At 40.9% G+C, this 17,234-nt stretch overlaps 2 protein-coding genes across 2 annotated transcripts; one reads left to right on the top strand and one right to left on the bottom strand.

The window, feature by feature from the left end:
• Positions 1–132: 132 nt before the first annotated feature.
• Positions 133–4,985, bottom strand: trpc6b (transient receptor potential cation channel, subfamily C, member 6b). Its single transcript, XM_084559639.1, has 11 exons — positions 4,091–4,985; positions 3,764–3,949; positions 3,474–3,638; positions 2,946–3,162; positions 2,250–2,477; positions 1,712–1,976; positions 1,395–1,590; positions 1,015–1,221; positions 772–828; positions 465–540; positions 133–375 (listed from the first exon to the last, which is right to left on the bottom strand). The coding sequence occupies exons 1-11, from the start codon at positions 4,877–4,879 to the stop codon at positions 200–202; spliced, it is 2,562 nt and encodes an 853-aa protein (XP_084415765.1). The 5' UTR covers positions 4,880–4,985; the 3' UTR covers positions 133–199.
• Positions 4,986–7,138: 2,153 nt separating this feature from the next.
• On the top strand, positions 7,139–15,927 carry cep126 (centrosomal protein 126). Its single transcript, XM_084558873.1, has 11 exons — positions 7,139–7,565; positions 7,697–7,816; positions 9,212–9,357; positions 9,459–9,570; positions 9,694–9,829; positions 11,266–13,198; positions 14,128–14,246; positions 14,625–14,697; positions 14,894–15,103; positions 15,239–15,303; positions 15,394–15,927. Exons 1-11 carry the CDS (start codon positions 7,531–7,533, stop codon positions 15,472–15,474), a joined length of 3,030 nt encoding a protein of 1,009 aa, XP_084414999.1. The 5' UTR covers positions 7,139–7,530; the 3' UTR covers positions 15,475–15,927.
• The last annotated feature ends 1,307 nt before the right edge of the window (positions 15,928–17,234 follow it).

The following is a 17,234-nucleotide window of genomic DNA, read 5'->3' as shown; positions in this document are numbered from 1 at the left end:
ACTTCTCGAGCAACAGGAACACATTTACACAAAGGAAAATAAAATCCAAGGACATTGTTATAATGAATACAGAAAATAAAATCCAAGGACATTGTTATAATGAATACAGAAATTTAGTCACGATGTGTGTTATGTCTGAGCCTAAGAAACCATTGACCCCAGAAAATACATCTGAGCCCAGACGCTATGTCTCTGATATTTACATTTTTAAAGAAAGTATATCCAGCTCATGCTTCTGCTCTTCTTTTTGTTGAACATGCATGACTTCTCCCAGCTGCCCAATGAGCTCTGCCAGTGTCTTCATATCATGGTTACCCCTTTCCAGCAGCTCATAGCGAAGACTGGAGATGTCCTGTTTGATCTCTTTCAGTTCACCTGTGGGACAGTAAGTTAACTGGTGTCAAATAGTGTTTTTCTTTTCGTAATTTGGGTGATCCAGATATGAAAAAAAGTGCTGGGCTCACCTTCGTTCACTTCATCATTATCTTTATCTCTCTGTGCTTTTAAGATGTATCTTTTGATGAGGCAATTCATTATGTTCTGTAATGAAGAGTGGAAGTTTTCAGTGTATAACTGATGATGCAACAGTGAGCATGTTTGATTACATGAATGGGTTTTGAATTATGCATTGTGCTAGTTCTGAAGGAAAGGTTGTACGTTTTGTTCAAGCCTTTGTGTGCAAAACTTTACTTGGGTAAGACAATTTGCTGTCAGCTAACCAGCTCAGTTAATGACAGTTTAACCAACATCAGGAAATGAGGACTGCTTTACTTGGTGACGGCTTGGACAATGGGATGCTTGCCCACTCAGATGTTCCTGTTGTCTCAGCTAAGATTAGAAACAAAAAAATAAATAAATAAATGCAGACACACTTTTGAACAATTGCAATGTATACACGTGACACAAAGAAGCCCTGTAGAGCTGTTCACTTTATCAGAAGTATAACAAATTTTTAAAGCCATCATTGTGATAATTTTTATAGAACATTATTTGTTTCAGCAGTAGGTGCCTCACATTGTTAAGCTCCATCACATCGTTAGGATTTTCTTTACTTTCGCCTGGAGGTACATCCCAGAAAAACTCCCTTATCCCAAGGAAGAGGGAAACTGCAGACTTTGGGCTAGGTACAAGGTTGAAGGGCACAGGGAGTGTGCCACCATGCTCAAAGTATGAGAACCAAAGTTTTGCTCTGGCAAATTTCCACTCGACATCTGCATCATCCTGCACCAGGAACGGAGAAAAAGGGGTAAGAGTCAAAGGCAACATTCGATCAGCAAAAGATTTCTGTTTTACCAAACTATTCCAAAAGAATAATGATCTTACAAAAATGTTAACATACACGGTGAGTATATGAACACAAAACTGAATTAGAAGTGTGGATGGTTGAGCTGTACCTGAATTTCTTGGAAGGAGCTGTTAAACATAGCAATGAGCATATTCAGCAAGACAATCACCATGATGATGTTGTACACCCCATACAGAATGTAGCCTATGTTCTCAATGAACTTATGGTTGATGTCAATGACCACTGATTTTACTTCTGACAATCCAAAGATTGCCCAAAATAATGTTTTAAAGCTCTCTTCAAGCCTGGAGGAATGGAGAAATGGGAATTAAATTAGCTTAGTGTCATTCAACATAGTTTGTATCCAAAGCCACAAAGCCATTTTCCTAAAAACTGCATCACCGCAACAGTACGTTGAACACTTACGTTGTGAAGGCGTCATTGTGCTTGGCTCCAAGGTAATGTGAGTACAGTATGAACATTCCCACCATGAACGCCACGAATACTGTTATGAAGATCACCATGAATTTAAAGATGTCTTTCACTGTTCGTCCCAGAGAGATCTGCAAAGGCCCGAAGCTCTCATTGGCAGGCAGGATGTACGCGATGCGAGAAAAACTCAGCACAACTGCAATTGCATAGAGGCCTTCAGAAATGAGCTGTGGGTCTGAGGGCATCCAGTGAATTCGAGCTGAAAATAAAGAAATGCTGAATGTGAGGGCACTATTTATGTCGTCAACATTTACTCTATTTATATGACTACCTGTGTTAGGAGTCTTAATCTGGAGAACTAAATAGTCTGGGTAGTTTTTGATGTTGAACTGGACAAATAAATAGGCAGCAATTTACACAGCTTGGTGGCTCTTGGTCTCAAAATGATCACTGCGAGGATCATTTTTATTTCTACAAAATATAAAATACTGAATTGCTTCTTGGATGCTTGGATTCTTTGCTTCACACTTACCCAGCTGGAAATACTGTATCTCAAAAGGCAAGGTCATGTTGGATGGGTCTGAGTAGTGCTTGTCAACAAAACACTGGGCAGAATAAGCATGCCAGAAAGCCATCAGTCTGGCAATGAAAGAGGTCATAAAAATGGCCAAAATGCTGAAGTCAAGAAGGTTCCAGGGTTCTGAGATGTATTCTCGAATGTCTTGCTTCCAAATATCTTTACATTCCTCCCAGATCTTCCCTGTTGGAAAGAAAAATCACAGATTTGGTGGATAGTCAAAGTTTCTTGAATTGATAATCAAATCCCAAAGGGTTTGCTATTACTGTCTTGTTGCCTATAGAGCTAAGTGAAAGTGTTACCTTGGAAGTCATTGCCAGTCTGCTTTATTTTGATACATATGGAATTAATGCATAATTATCTATGGTGACAACTTCATAGCATGATAAATATGTGGGGATTGATAACTCCTGAATGACTGGTGCAGACTTGGCCCAGAATGAGCAGCGCTGTGGTGGGATTGTAAGTGTAGGAGTCTGACATAAATCATGAGAAGTAGACAAGACTGAGTGTCAGGAGGATGAGAGAGGAATAAATTAACATAATCTAAAAAATGCGCTGACTTAATGGGAAAAAAATTCTGAAAGATAGTTCTGACACAATAATCAGGAAAACACAGGCTGCAAGGGCGAGTATGTTTACACTCATGACCTATGACCCAAGATATGATGAGAATCTCCATCCAGGTGAAGGGTGTGGTCTTCATGCGAAAAAGCTGTGATGGGTAATCATGGGCAGTCATGTTAGGCAGCAGCGATGTTCCCTCAAAGCGGTCTGCAGCGTTCAGGATCAGTAGACATAGAAATATCATGAAGGAAGCCGCGTGGGCTACGAACTTCAGGAAAGGTCCGCACATGAGTTTCCCTAACTGTGAATGAGAAAATAGCAAACAGAATAAAATTGAACGTTATATTGAGCTGCACCACGCTTCTATTAATAATTTTATGTGTGAAAAACCAACTGTCTTCTCTATTTAGTAGAGACAGAACCAAACATGGAAGAAAGGCTTATCTTGTGAGCGGAGTAACTCAAACTGACAAACTCATATTGTTCTATTATAGGCTTAAAACTTTTCGGGGCAAAGAGTTAACAGCACTTGGCCTCTTTAAATGTCAAAGGTAAACCCAAGATTCATTCCCTTTTGTTCTGTTAAACAATGTTTATTCCTTTATAACTGACCTTACTCGACGGTGCTATCCAGTAAATTAAGGCCAAGACCGGCAACCCAACAGCTACACCAAGGACAAGAAGAATTTTAACTGCTGTCCTTTGCTGACGTAGCCCAGACAAGTTCTCGTACCAGATGGAGAGGAGTTGCTTTTGACAGTTTGGATGTGCCACAAACTGATCCAGTGTGGGCAAAAGTGAGAGACAGAGAAAAGGATTACACACGTATTCAGCCATAGGTTGAATATGAAAACAAGTGCATACACTCTGAGTCTAAAATGACAGTGTGCTCATGTGCTTACCTTTTTAACTTCATATTTTATTGCAAGTTTTAACCTGATAAGGTTTTGTCTGCTGAAGGTTTCACAGCTGTGACAAGATTCAGTATCTCCATTTAAAATGGCCTCAACTTCCTCTGTGTTTCGACACAAGTCCAGGAGACCCACCACTAAGTCTTTACATTGCATGGACAGTTTCTTGTAATCATTCTGCAAAAGAATATATAGTTATTCAGTATTACACGATCACGCATCACTTAAAGTACATTAACAAAACCCCAAATGAAGACTGTAATCTATCAGTTAATGTGATGCAAAGATACTGTACTTTGTTTTCAGGTGTTTCATTACCTTAAACTCCTTCTCAGTGTTGGCCAGAACTGCAAGCTCATTGCTAAGCTCCAGAGCTGCCATCACAGGGTCTTCACTGGCAAGGCAAAGATATGCTGGACTTGCAAGACCTTTATATGCATTGATGCGAGACTGTGAATGGCTAAAAGAATCATGCCTCTGCTGCTCACTGCAGAGTCGGCACTGACAGAAGTAGTCATGAGGCTGCTCTATACGAGCGCCCTTCAGTAGAAGTATATGCACTATTTCATACTCGTGGCACTGGGAAGCCAGGATGATGGGCGTGATGTCGTGAGAGAAACGCGTGCCATCTTCATCGTAGGAAAAAAAGTCATCATGTGTCTCCATCTGACTGGGGCTATAAGTCAGCCGCTGACCGTCTTCAAAGGCCTCATGGCTCAGTATGGCTTCGACTATGCGGACGTAACCTTTGCTGATGGCTAACAGCAAAGCATCTCCTATTCTAGCCAGGTCTTTCTTCTTAAGCAGAAGCTTAGCGACCTCTAAATGCTCATTGGCAACTGCCAGCTGCAGTGCATTCTGGCCCATGTAATTCACACAGTTAACGTTGAGTTCTGGCAACTCTTCTAGCATCCGCCTCACTTCAGGAATGTTGCCATATTCTGCAGCTTCTAAAAACACTTCCTCTGTCACAGAAAGGCAGGAGGAAGACTGAGCATGAAACAGGTAACCAGCTCCCCGTAAAGCTGGTCTCCGGGGTTTGGCCGCAGTCTGCCGTAGCATCGTTGATTTCCCTTCACTGCTCCATCTAAACACATGTAAACACATTTTAGTTAGATGGTACCGCCATGCAGTCACAGGAGTGCAGACACATTTCTAAAATGATTACTGTAAGCTAAAATATGTAGTTTTTATTCACAAGTCCAAATCACATCCATTTTAAATGAATCAAGACGGGCTGTTCATTTCTCACAAAGCAGACACATTAATTAAACTATACATTGTTCATAAGATGAGCCTTAGAAATGAGGCAGCACTAACCCAAGCACCGCTGATTGGGCAACAATATGCAATGCACAGGTGGTATCGGCCGAATTATAACTCACACTACATGTGTGACACCACCCACAGATTCATCATCTGCTCCCCTTCATTTCTTGACACCTGCACTGTCCATCCATTCGGCCTCTGCTGGCCAAATTTATTTTGCATTTCTGAAACGTTATTCAACAGTTCCACACTGCCATGTCACTGTTATGTGACTGTGACTATTTTTAAGATGAATTATATCTTGTGTCATTGTCAAACGAGTAAATCTACTTTCTGTTCGGTAATTACATTTGAATAACGTGGTTATCTCGGGAGCTAATTGCTTCAGCACAGATGATGCACAATGATGATAAATGATGACATGCACATTCATTTGGTCATAATTAGCCTTAACAAGATTTTATACAGCTGAGCATGTGAGTGTATACACAGAAGTAGTTCTAATACAGGACAAATTTACATTGTCATGCATTCTAGTCTATTCTGACTGAGACCACATAAATGTTAAAATGTGCCTTGTTGTTTAGCCAGGGAAAATTACAAACACCTCACTAAAACTGAATGAATAGCTTAAAAAACAAAAGCTTTTTTGACTTCAAAATGGCAGAGGGAGCTGCTCCATGAGATTTACCTGGCTTGATTTCTGAGAATGCCTTGTTGTGTTTTTATTTTTTTGCACTTTTGCATGCATCTGATATGTAACTCAAAGAAAGCAGGGGATCATAAACTAGAAAGAGAAGGAAATAATACATGCATGTGGCATGATCAGAGTGCTAATACCCTGTCTACTTTAAGGATGCAGTTAAGTTAGACAGGGTGCATGCAAAACATTAACATTTGTATGGTAGCTTAAAACGCATTTTAATCCCCTCAAAGAAAAAGAATGAAACACTCAGAGTCAATGAGAAGTAAACATGTTTAAAAATGGAATGACTTTGTATTAGATCACTAAGTTACAGTCTAATACTCATGGTCCTCTTATGTGCTTAGTTATTTCCATTTCATCTTTCAACAACAATTTTCATTTTCTGTTTCACTGCACTTTTTAAAAATCCAACAGAATAGTCCACTCACCTCACAGAAGGCAGGTCAACCCAGCAGACTGAACTTTTACTTTATTAAATCCTTATGAGCCTTCGTGCAAACGCGACTATCTGCGCCTCAGCCTCTGGACCTCCTGTCAGTCTGACTCTCAGTCTGTGCTGGTCACCGGATGCTGCCAGTGCTGCCTTTGCACGCTCATTGTGCAGTTTTCTAGCAATTTGTAAAACGTGTGTTAATACATTTTAGTCCTGGTTCGGGGTTTACGTTTAATTTCCCCTATTTTCAATAAGCGCCCCGTATCCTAAGCCCCCAAAACCGAGATATTAAAGCACTTTGTCAAACTAATAGAGGATTTACTGTATGCTCGGCAGAACCGCACCGACCTAACGGGTTCTGCCATAAAGCGAGGCAGAGGGATAAGGGATTATTTGTAATTGTCAGAGTGCATGCTGCAAGCAATAGCACCACTATTTTCTATATGGTGTTTAACACAGGCGAGACAGATTATACAGTGGTGCCCTGTCCATAAAACGGAATAAACAATCAGGAAAAAAGCAGATTTTCCCAAATCCTCTTAACTTACGGTGCCATCAAATGTAAAAGGTAGCACACCTTTGAATTTTGCGAGCCTGAGCAGTGTAAAAACGTTCATCAGTATGCAAACTGTTGTTGTATAAAATTGTAGATTAAATCCTCCAAATATTTTTGAAATCTCATTAATACCCACAGAGTTGTAAAATAAAATTTACATTTCATTAAAAACAAACAAACAAAAAGAAACATAGTGCAGTTGTGTCTTGTGTGGCATTTGAAGGGAGATGTGGTGCTTTCATAAACACAGTTTTTTTCTAATCTTTGAAAATAATTACTTAATCATAATTATTAATCATCTTAACTCAATAACATTATTTTATACATCTGATCCTCTGTGTTACTATTTATATTCGTTGTCGTTGTCTTTTATTTTGTCTCTTTGTTTTCAACATCATTTTGTTTTAAATTGTACATATTACAACACTTCAAGGCGTTCCTGAAGGCAGCATCCAATCTTATTAGTGAGCCCCCTGCTGGACACGACGAGTACAACTACTTTCCCTCGGTTGTCAAGGAGCTGCGTCCTCGGTTGCTATCATGGAGCGACTGTACACAGACAGACATAGCTGAAGCGGTTATCTAACTATTTTAAACGACTTTAAGAGGTTGTTCAGAATACGCTGCAGCGATGTGGATCCGAACACTTCCTTTACAGGTTTCTCTTCGCCCTGAAAATGGCTGAATGAGCTGACCCAGCACCGTTTGCCGCTGACGTTAGCTAAAAAGTTAGCAGCTAGCACCTGAAACCTGTATGTCTGCTCGGTGTCAGCACGGATCAACAGCCGCGGAGGATGCAAGTCCTGCGGGACGACTTCTTCTACCACTCGTATCCTACACGTATTTAGTTATTTACAAAGTTTATGGTTTAATTTCTACTCAAGTTTAAAGTTACATTTACGTGACACTTATCCAGTGACAGTCATTTAACACTACTCTCCTTAAGCTGCTCACTTCCAGAAACTCTAGGTTGGGAGCTGATGGAGGCCTCGAACATGAGAGACAACTTTTGGCTGAGGAGCAGAAGTCATGCAGAGCCCGAGCTCGCAAATTCTCACTGGAAACCACCCGACGCAGGAAGTCAGTTTTCAAATGATAATTATTGTTTTTTTCTGTTCTAGCACAAACAATGTAATGTGTGGTTTCTGCAACCCAAACCTTCCAAGTTCATAAGACATAAGACATTGTTTATTTATCCCAAGTATGGGAAATTTTCCTTGTCACAGTAGTGTAAATATATGCAAAAAACAATGACGAATTTGAAAAAAACAGTGACAGTTGAGGTAGTGGTTTGTGCAAAATAAGGCAGTGCAAAAAAGCGGTAAAACTGACTGTAAAAACCAAAAACGAAGCCAAGTCTAGGGTGTGGACTATTGTTGACTCAGGCTGGTGTTGTACAGCCTGATGGCGGTTGTCATGAAGCACCTGCGGTAGCGTTCCTTCTTGTAGAGCTGATGCAGTGCGTGAAAGGGTTTGTCCATGATTGATGTCAGCTTGGAAAACATCCTCCTCTCACCCATCTCCTCGATGGAGTCCAGAGAGCAGTCCATCTCGGAGCTGGCCCGTCTGACCAGCTTGTGGAGTCTCTTTCTGCCCCTCTCTGAGCTCCCACTGCTCCGGCAGACCGCTGTATACAGGATGACAGTAGCCACCACAGAGTCATAGAAAGTCCTGAGCAGTGACCTGCACACCCCAATACATAAGCAGCGTCTTCCATTTCATCCTGGGAATTGTTTGTCTGGTGAACGGTAGCCTCCTGGACTCACAGTTTATGGTTCTGTCCTGGGTTTAGCACCTCTGAGGGACTGATGGTGTTGACAGGATTTTGCTGTCTAGACCAGGAAATAGATCTGTCGGGCCTGAGCAGCAACCAAAGCGTCACTTCTCTGATGACTAAAGCTGCAAAGTTCATCCCCGTATGAGGCCCCTAATCCATGACGGTTATAAATATATATATGTTATATATATGTTTGTGTTTCCGCAGGTATCAGAAGGGGCTAAAAGGGAATACTCCTGTTTTTAAAGCAGTATAATATCAGAGGCAGGTTTTAATTTTACAAAGGCAGGCAATCATTGTTTCTTAGACATAATGTGATTTAAGTACATGTCCGTATAAGGAAAATGATATTTGGTTTATAAGCCTTCCTTGAAATAAAATGAAATTGCTGATGAGTATTAAATGTAAGTTTGCATTTAAATCCTAACCACCAACATTAGTCTCAAATTTAAGAACAGAAATGTAAACTCTTGAGCTATCATTTGCTATGGTTCTCAACTCAAGATGACCTTGTTAATGTTATTATTGGCCGTCTCTGTGAACCCGGTCGCGGATGGTAGCTTTAATTTATTAATGACTATGTTGCAAACATATCTCGAGGAACAGACTCAGGTTTCTGTATATAAAACATGGCCAGAGTAGATTTAATCAGCTAAAATGTGGCCCGGGCTCATGCTCTGCTCTTTTTCCTGGCTCAGGGCCTTGGATGATAGACGGAAGCAGTGGGACATGCAGGAGCAACGGCTGAGAGACAACATCCTACAGCAACGCAGACAGCAAGTACAGGATGCGACTGAGCGCTTCCAAAGAGCCCATCTACCTCCTTCTCAAAGACGCAGACAATGTTAGCAATGTGTATTACATATGAATCACTTAGAACAGAGAATTGACACTCCGTAGTGTTGACAGATTTTGGATTCTATGTTTTCCTTTGTGGCGTTATAGCTTTTAGAAGACATGTTGGAAATATTGAAGATGCACTCAATCAAATCCAAGGCACCTTGGGTTCATACACCCAGCAGTCCTCTTTCCTGTCCAGCAACACTAATGTGAGCAGGTAAAAAAAGACTAATTAAAGATTCTGTGTTTTTTATGTTTATATATGGTATTTTTGTGTGCTCTTTCTTACTGGCTTGACAAGTCATATATTTAATCTGTATTTTTCTGCTTTCCCTTAAAGAAGTTGCACTCCTTCTCCTAAGCCTCCCACAGTTTCTAAATCTTCCCACCGCCAAGCACTCTGTGCTCTGGAGGCCTACACTAAACTGCTACAGGAACAAAGCAGAGCAGAGAAGCAACAAGATGACAGCCCACAGGTATTTTAATCTGAAGAAAGATAAAAATGTTTTGCTGGCGGTCTAACCCACCCTAATCCTCTTATTTAACCTCCTGAGGTTCCAACTGTTGCTTATAAAAGCAAACTAATAATGTAGTATGGCATGTCTTTCTACTGTTTCATGTGGGAGATTCATGTCATTGGATGCTAATTTGTATCTCTTACTTTTTTATGTCAGCAGCAGAGCAACCATTGCCTTCTGCCAAAAGATCATTTACGACTTTTGAAGAGTTTATGTCCCATGACTTGGTCAAAAACCAAACAACAGTGTACTTATCAGTCTTTATTATTGATGAAGTTACATATTTGCTAGGATACCATCAGTTTAGAAAGTGGCCAACAGTTGTTATGGATGAGAGCAGAGGCTGCTGCTGGAAGAGACTGTTCCTGCCTTAACACATGTTTATGAAAGCTAAAATAAATAATTTTAGGCAATCTAGGTTCAGCCAGTCGTATCTGTCAGTCTGACTGATGTGGCCTGTAGACAGTGCTGCCTCCCCACTTACACTGATGTTTCTGCATTTGAGTAAGCTTTCCATGCATTGACATCATTGTACAATTTAAAATACAGACTTTTGCTCTAACCAGCTAATCAAAAACTTTAAATTTGATTCAGCAGATATATATATAGGTTTTGGTAACAGTACTAACACTGAGGCATGAATAAATCGTACCGATCCAGACTCTACATTTAGACAAACTTCTCTCCATCCAGCTGTTTTTTAATTCATACTTTTCATTGTGATAGAAACAGCATAAATACACTAAACATTTCCACTACAGAATGATATTTTGATTCTGGCCACACTTCAGTATATGACATACATTTGAAATGTCAAGAGAGAGAGAGAGAGAAAGAAAGACAGAGAGAGAGAGAGAAAGAAAGACAGAGAGAGAGAGACCCCTAGGGGGCAGCAGTATGACATGGAAGTCCATTCCTGCACCGCAAACGCCTCTATTTGCAGCCCCGAGCCTTTAGCACCCTCTAGTGAAATGTGAGCGCTATCATTTCAAGAAGGAAGATATTTTCATCGACCTTTCAGAAGTTCATGCAGCCACTTTAGCATTTGCTGTGAGTTGTTATGTCAGTGAAAGGAGTTGAAGTATTCGAGGTGTCACCTGAAATAATTTTCACTGAAGTAAAGAATATGCAAAATTTCATCTTATTAAAATGACTCGATAAAGTGAGGCAGGGTCTCATGATTATGAAGCAGATTAGAGTCTGAAACTAACTTTTGACCAGGGTGGTTTTCCATTTTCTTTACATGTAAACTACTGTTAAATGTACAAAACACTTGTGTAATAACTTTTATTTTTTCTTTTATATTTTGGATCAGTGTTCTGCACCTTGGTATTGATAGAACTGTAAGAGATATTATTATTATTTTCTTCTCACGAATTCCCTTTTGCTTTCAGGGCAGCAACCTGTCTGATTGCTGTAATTCTGAAAGCCTTTCAAGTAAGGACAGCTTGGAGAATGAGGAGCCCAACCACTGCACAAAAGATCTGCAGTGTTCCTTTTCATCATTCTTGCTTGACTCAGAGAAGGCGCATCCAGATCAGAGGAAGCGAAACGATTTGTGTCCAACATCAGACCTAACGTCTTTCTCAGCAATGATGCTTCTTGGTGATAACTTAACCCAACCAAGGAAACACCACGAACCTAAGCAGAAAACAGAAGAGGAATCTGAATGGCTGAATAATAAGTTGCATTTTTCCAAAGCTTCTTGGGAGTTCACATCTGTTGAGAAAACACCTAAAACACAGGCAGAGACTGCTCTGCACAACTGTAACTTATTAACTCTCTGTGAAATTATTAGTGGAGACCCAGAGCATTTTGGGGTAAACTCGCCACAAAACAATCCCAGTGACAACATCATTGTTACAAACAGAAATGCTCTTGGCAACAAAGCACTTGAGTCTTCATTTCCTAAACAAGAGCCTCTGTTGGATCTCAAACAGGAGAGGATCCACGATGACAGACCATTAAAATATTCACCAGCTACAGAAATTCCTTTGCCTACCAAAGATGACAACAGCAAAGGCACTTTGTTTGGGGCTTCCCCAAAGCCAAATGTTTTCTTGAATAATACCACAACAGATCATTTATCAAAAGAAGGAACTCGTCAGCAAACAGAAAGAGAAAATTACCATCTGCCATCCCAGAAAGAGCCCAGCGCTTCCATAAACAATCTCAATAAGGTTTCTAACTCAGAGCCACAAACAGAGAAGCCTATAAATACAGCATTGCTGGAACACACATGCTTGTCTAATATTCAGCCAGACAAGCATAAATGTCTTGAATGTCCTGAGGAGGAAGTACAAAAAATGCCCATATCAATGGCGACGTCTCATTCTGTATGTGAAGTCAGATTTATCAAAGGAATCCTTAAGAAGCAGTCCAAATATATGTCAGGAGAAACCACGTGTGTGTTTGGCTCAGGGCATTTGATTTTTGCAAAACAAGTGGCTTTAGCAATTAGAGATAGCGTTGAATTAACAAGGGCAAAAACTAGTATAGAGGGAAACAACACTGTCAAAAAGAAGTTGCGTTGGTTTGACGAGGTACATGTGGAGAAAGAGGAACAGAACATAATGAAACAGATGAAAAGCAAGTCTTCCAATCTTCAATCAAAAACCAACACAGAGGACCACCAGCCACGTCTCACTACAGTCTCAGGGTCTCCCAAGCCTGGACCCAGCATGACCCCTGCAGCCTCGGCAGGTTATCACTTTACAAAAGAAGCATGGGCAGATGTTGGGGTTCAAGTCAGCTTGCCCCAAGAACGAGCAGATGAGGTCAAGGTGCCGCGGAGCAGCACCAGGACCAGTGGCCCCAAGGTCCCTCGGAGAGAACGCTCTGCCAGAGTTGGAGCGGGTCCTGTTTCCTCACGAACAAGAAAGGGCACTGTCATACGACCTCAATCTGCCACCGAGGTGAGTCAGATTGCCAAAACCCAAGGGAAGATAATAGTGCCCCGCCCACCTCCACGGATAGCCTCAGCAGAAGAGAAGATGGCGTACGTCACTAAGAATCCATATGGCAACTATAAACATGCCCAAGCTGTAGAGCACAAGAACAACTCAGAGAGCTTCTTCTCACCTAACACACACCATGTAATCACAACAGATAGTACTGTTATGTACACACCTCTCCCACCCTCGTATGCATGCCGCTTCTCAGAGGGCAACGCAAAAAGCACACCCAGCTCAGGTCATCAGGACAGCTACCACAGAAGAAGAGGGATGGCGTACAGTGAAAAAGGCCTCTGTTTAGACTGCACTCCCACAGATGAGGAGATTTCTCAGCTCTGGCACGGTGTCCGCAGTGCCTTAACTACCAAGGACGGTAATGTATATTTTGGCTGACAGCCCCTCACACAGCTCAGGCTTGGTTTGCCGGCCAGCAGAGATGTCATTTTGATTTAAATGCAGTTCCTCTCAGGCATATTTGTTCCTAACCAAAGGCTATCCAACTTTAAATTTAACAATGTGAATACCAGCAGTGCTACACTCCCTTCCCTTTTGTTCTTTATTCTTCACACGGTCCCAGTGACAGTTTGAATCTGAACTGCCCTCACATGTAATTGCACTGAAGAGGAAATGAAATGGAACGAAGGAGCCGCGTGATGTTTGTGTTGGTGCAAATTTGTATAAGATGCACGAAAGATTTTATCAAAGAAGAAATATTCAATTTCTTCTTAGGCTTTTATTATTAACCATTAGTGTACTGATTTACTGAAACTGATGAAATTGGTCCATACAGTAAATTGCATTATTATAAGGATCAACTGACTTGTGGTTTGATGACGAAAATAAAGCAATATCTCATTTAACTTTCATAAGATAAGGAAGCTCATAATCTGTGGAGAAGTGAACTTAGTTGACCTTAAGGACTTCTGGCCTTTAAATGGCCTGTTGTCTGCTTTTCTTCAAAGTCGTGCCAATCTGGCCCATATTTCCATGAACAGCGAGAGTCGCATCAGCTTCTTCTGCGAAAGACATCAAAGGACCTGGACCTAATCCATGGTTTCCCATTATACCAAAGAACACTATTTAGGAATTTGAGCAGCTGCATATATTCTCACTTTACTGTATAAAACAGCACAGAGTAATAGATCCAAGTGCAGCTGCACAGTATAGACAACATATTCAACTTTGTCTTGTTGACAACAGAAAAACAGCTTATAGCAGAAGAGAACAATGATATGAAGTGGTATAATTTCCTGCACGTGTGCTTTCTCAAGTACTGATTCCAGTGAATAAATCTTCTTTCAGCAAAAAACATGGTGAGAAGACAGGCCCTGGAGAGTGGGCGAGTTTTAAGGAAACCCTGCTTTGAACAGAGCAGACAGCTTCTTGGTTCAGGGAACAGAAGACTTCTTCAGACCTCTCAGGTACGTGCGTGCAGTTGCCCTGTGGGTAGGAAGAGTGAGAGTAATTGCTAAAGATCAGTAAGTGGGTGTGTTTAAACTTGTAGAATCAGTTTTGCAGTCCCGTCCGTGACTTCCTTATTGTTGGTGGAAACTGATTATACGTGACGATTTATGCTCGTCCAGACATTCTGGATGGACTTGAGCTGGCAGTTTGTTTTTTTAGAGGACACTTACACAATGCACAATTAACTGTTTTATAGCGGTCATTCGTAGTCCCTTTTGCCTATACCCTATAAATGTGGCAATATAATAGGCTGCGTAAAAATTATGTGAGGTCAGTCTTTAATGATGAGGTCAAGGCTTTAATGGTTTAACATGTTTTTATTTTGTTTTGTGTAGTCAACAAAGCAGACCACGGAGCTGATAAGGCCGTCGTTTTCAAGTACTCAGGACACAGCTTTTCCAAATGAAGGTATCATGTTCACTGTATGTCTATATTTAGACTTCTGTCATAGTTAAAACTCTTCCCTGCACATACACTATACAGCATGTCATGTAAAGTACGTATAATTAAAAAGATCCCAACATTTACATCAGAAATTTAGAAATATGTTTGCACAGCTGTGTCAGTGCGCCTGCCTTTAATGTAACCTTTCGGGTGCTGTCAGGTTTCGAGCGTGCAGCCCAGTTACACCTGGCTGAAGCACACACTGGAGGCCTGGTAGAAGAGAGGGATATTGTTGCTGCCATGGAGACTGCCCAAACACAGAGGTCTGGAACAGTGCAGCAGCGCAGCCAACAGCAGGGGCTCACCACCATTTCCTTGGAAGAGAAGAAAATCCTTCTTTCTCTGGACAGACTTAACCACCAGCTGCACTGTGAGGACTTTGTAGAGGCTGCTTTTTTGAGGCCAGAACTGATTGACTGAACTGCTGGGGATCTGTGCATAGCAGAAAAATATTATTATGGAACTTCAATGCAGGATAACCACTCTCACCTGTTATTATTTTTAGGTGTGCAGGAACATGTTGGGGTTAATACTGGCACACATGGCCTTGTGCTTGTCGATGCACCGTATGTAAGTATTCCTAGGGGATCTTTGTTTTCCACGACGCAAAACAAACAACTCGGAAATTGTTTTATTCCTAACCTTTTCTCTTTAATTCAGACAAAGGAAGTGAAAGTCGCAAACCAGAAGCGCCGTGCATCCTCAGCTAACAGCCGCCCTCGATCCCAGAAGAAATACTGACCCAAAGCTTATGTTGTTCACAGTGCACTTCATTCACATGAGTGCATTGTACTGTGTAACCAAGCACTTTATTCCTGGAAAAATACATTTTACCAAAAGTGCCTATCGGAGTAACTTAAAGGTTTAAGCAGCAGTGGATTGCAGAGACAAAAAGTACATCAGAGAAAACACACCGACCATTAAGTTTATTGTGTTAAAATTAGTTTTATACTTTCAGCAATTGCTTTTGATGACAGTGTGTTGCCACAAAATAAATTATCTGAATTTTTGTGAAGACAACAATAACAGTAAACAATGAAATTATAAGTGCCTATGAAAATAATATTGGCATTATAAAAGATTAGTGTGCAGTTTTTGAGGCTGTCTCAATCTGTATTTATTTTATATAGTAAAGCATGAATGTGATGTAAATGAACATATTGGCAGCAGAGTGAATAAAACCTACTGATAAACTGACTGAGTTCAGTATGTTTGGCAGTATCAGTATTTTCACAACAAAGTATAGTACAATCAATGAGTCAACTGAGCCCCGGAAATGGTGTTGCAACACTGAAGGTGTGTTTGTCTTTCTTTCATGGCTGTAGAACGGATGATTATGTCTACTAGACTCAACCTACTGGCTCAGCAAGCTGAGCCTCTGCCAGAGGGCTTCCAGTGCTTTCTGTTGCGATTGCATCTACCCTGAACTTTACTCTTGCTTTAAGACCTGTGTCATGCAGTAATGCCCTTAAATTACAGCAGCATCAATAGACCAAAAACAGTATTCTGTTCATTTTAGTTGTCAACCAGTGCATTTTCACGTTATTAATTAAACACTTCTCTATCTCCCTTGCCAAACAATAGGTGCATCAGAGGGGAAAATAGTTTGATGTGAGTTCAGTTGCCCCTCCTTCTCCGGCGTGTCTGGTTTTGCCCCTCAGTCAGCCTGCTAGGACTTGCTCTTAGAGGTGGAGGAAGCCCAAGCTCATTTGAACGGTGATGAAACCTTTTTTTCTGGTTTAACTACAGGTTTGTACAGTGCTTCAACAAGGAGCTATAAACAATGATGTGACAGTGGTGTCTCACTGCCACGTAGTCTTCGTGCATCATCTTGCTATCTAACACCAAAACTGATTACAGCCACAAAGAGAGAAAACATGTTTAGCTCCGGAGTATGATGATATCTGCAGCTACAGAAGAAAACTTTTGCACAGTGTGATTCTCTAGTAATATGGACAACAAAACAGCGCATCTAACCAAAGTGCACGGGGAGATTAGAGAGAAAATAAAGTGACACTGTATCTGCATATATTTAAGTCTTACTGGGTCAAACATTTTACAGTAAAAACCTGACCACCTGACTAACAAGGAAAACATCAAAAAGTGTGAGTGTATTCAATTAAAACAATAGTTACAACAGTAAAATTTTGCACAGCAAGTGTTCATATGTTCAAATATCTCGACAACTGACTAAAATTTTACTCCGAACAAACAGGCAACTGCTTGGCCCTGAAATCCGTTCCCTTTGGCCTGTTACAATTAATGTTCATTATACAACACAGTGGTGAGTAATGACATTTAAGCCTTAACCCGCACAACACCCTGAAACTCAACAAGAACGGGCAAGAGCAGTGAAAATAAGGAGAGAGATTTCCTTCTGATGCAAGTTCAAGCTTGTGCTTTGGTGAAGCTGTAGTGAAGCTTAAATCTCACAAGTTATTTTGTCTTGTTTTGTCACAGTCCATTCAACACCGAATGATTGTATGGCCTGGGATTATTTA

This window comes from Chelon labrosus, assembly GCF_963514085.1.
Source record: "Chelon labrosus genome assembly, chromosome: 13".
In the NCBI taxonomy this organism is placed as follows: Eukaryota; Metazoa; Chordata; class Actinopteri; order Mugiliformes; family Mugilidae; genus Chelon; species Chelon labrosus.
Note: the sequence above shows the minus strand (reverse complement) of the source record. Positions and strands in the feature narration are given on the sequence as shown.

Coding starts and splice junctions, on each gene's coding strand:
- trpc6b (XM_084559639.1), bottom strand. CDS start 4,879: ATGTGTTTACATGTGTTTAGATGGAGCAGTGAAGGGAAATCAACGATG. Junction 3,639..3,763: donor TAAAATATGAAGTTAAAAAG/GTAAGCACATGA, acceptor ACACTGGATCAG/TTTGTGGCACATCCAAACTG. Junction 1,222..1,394: donor GCTCCTTCCAAGAAATTCAG/GTACAGCTCAAC, acceptor TTCCTGGTGCAG/GATGATGCAGATGTCGAGTG.
- cep126 (XM_084558873.1), top strand. CDS start 7,531: ATGCAAGTCCTGCGGGACGACTTCTTCTACCACTC. Junction 13,199..14,127: donor TGCCTTAACTACCAAGGACG/GTAATGTATATT, acceptor ATCTTCTTTCAG/CAAAAAACATGGTGAGAAGA. Junction 14,247..14,624: donor GACTTCTTCAGACCTCTCAG/GTACGTGCGTGC, acceptor TGTTTTGTGTAG/TCAACAAAGCAGACCACGGA.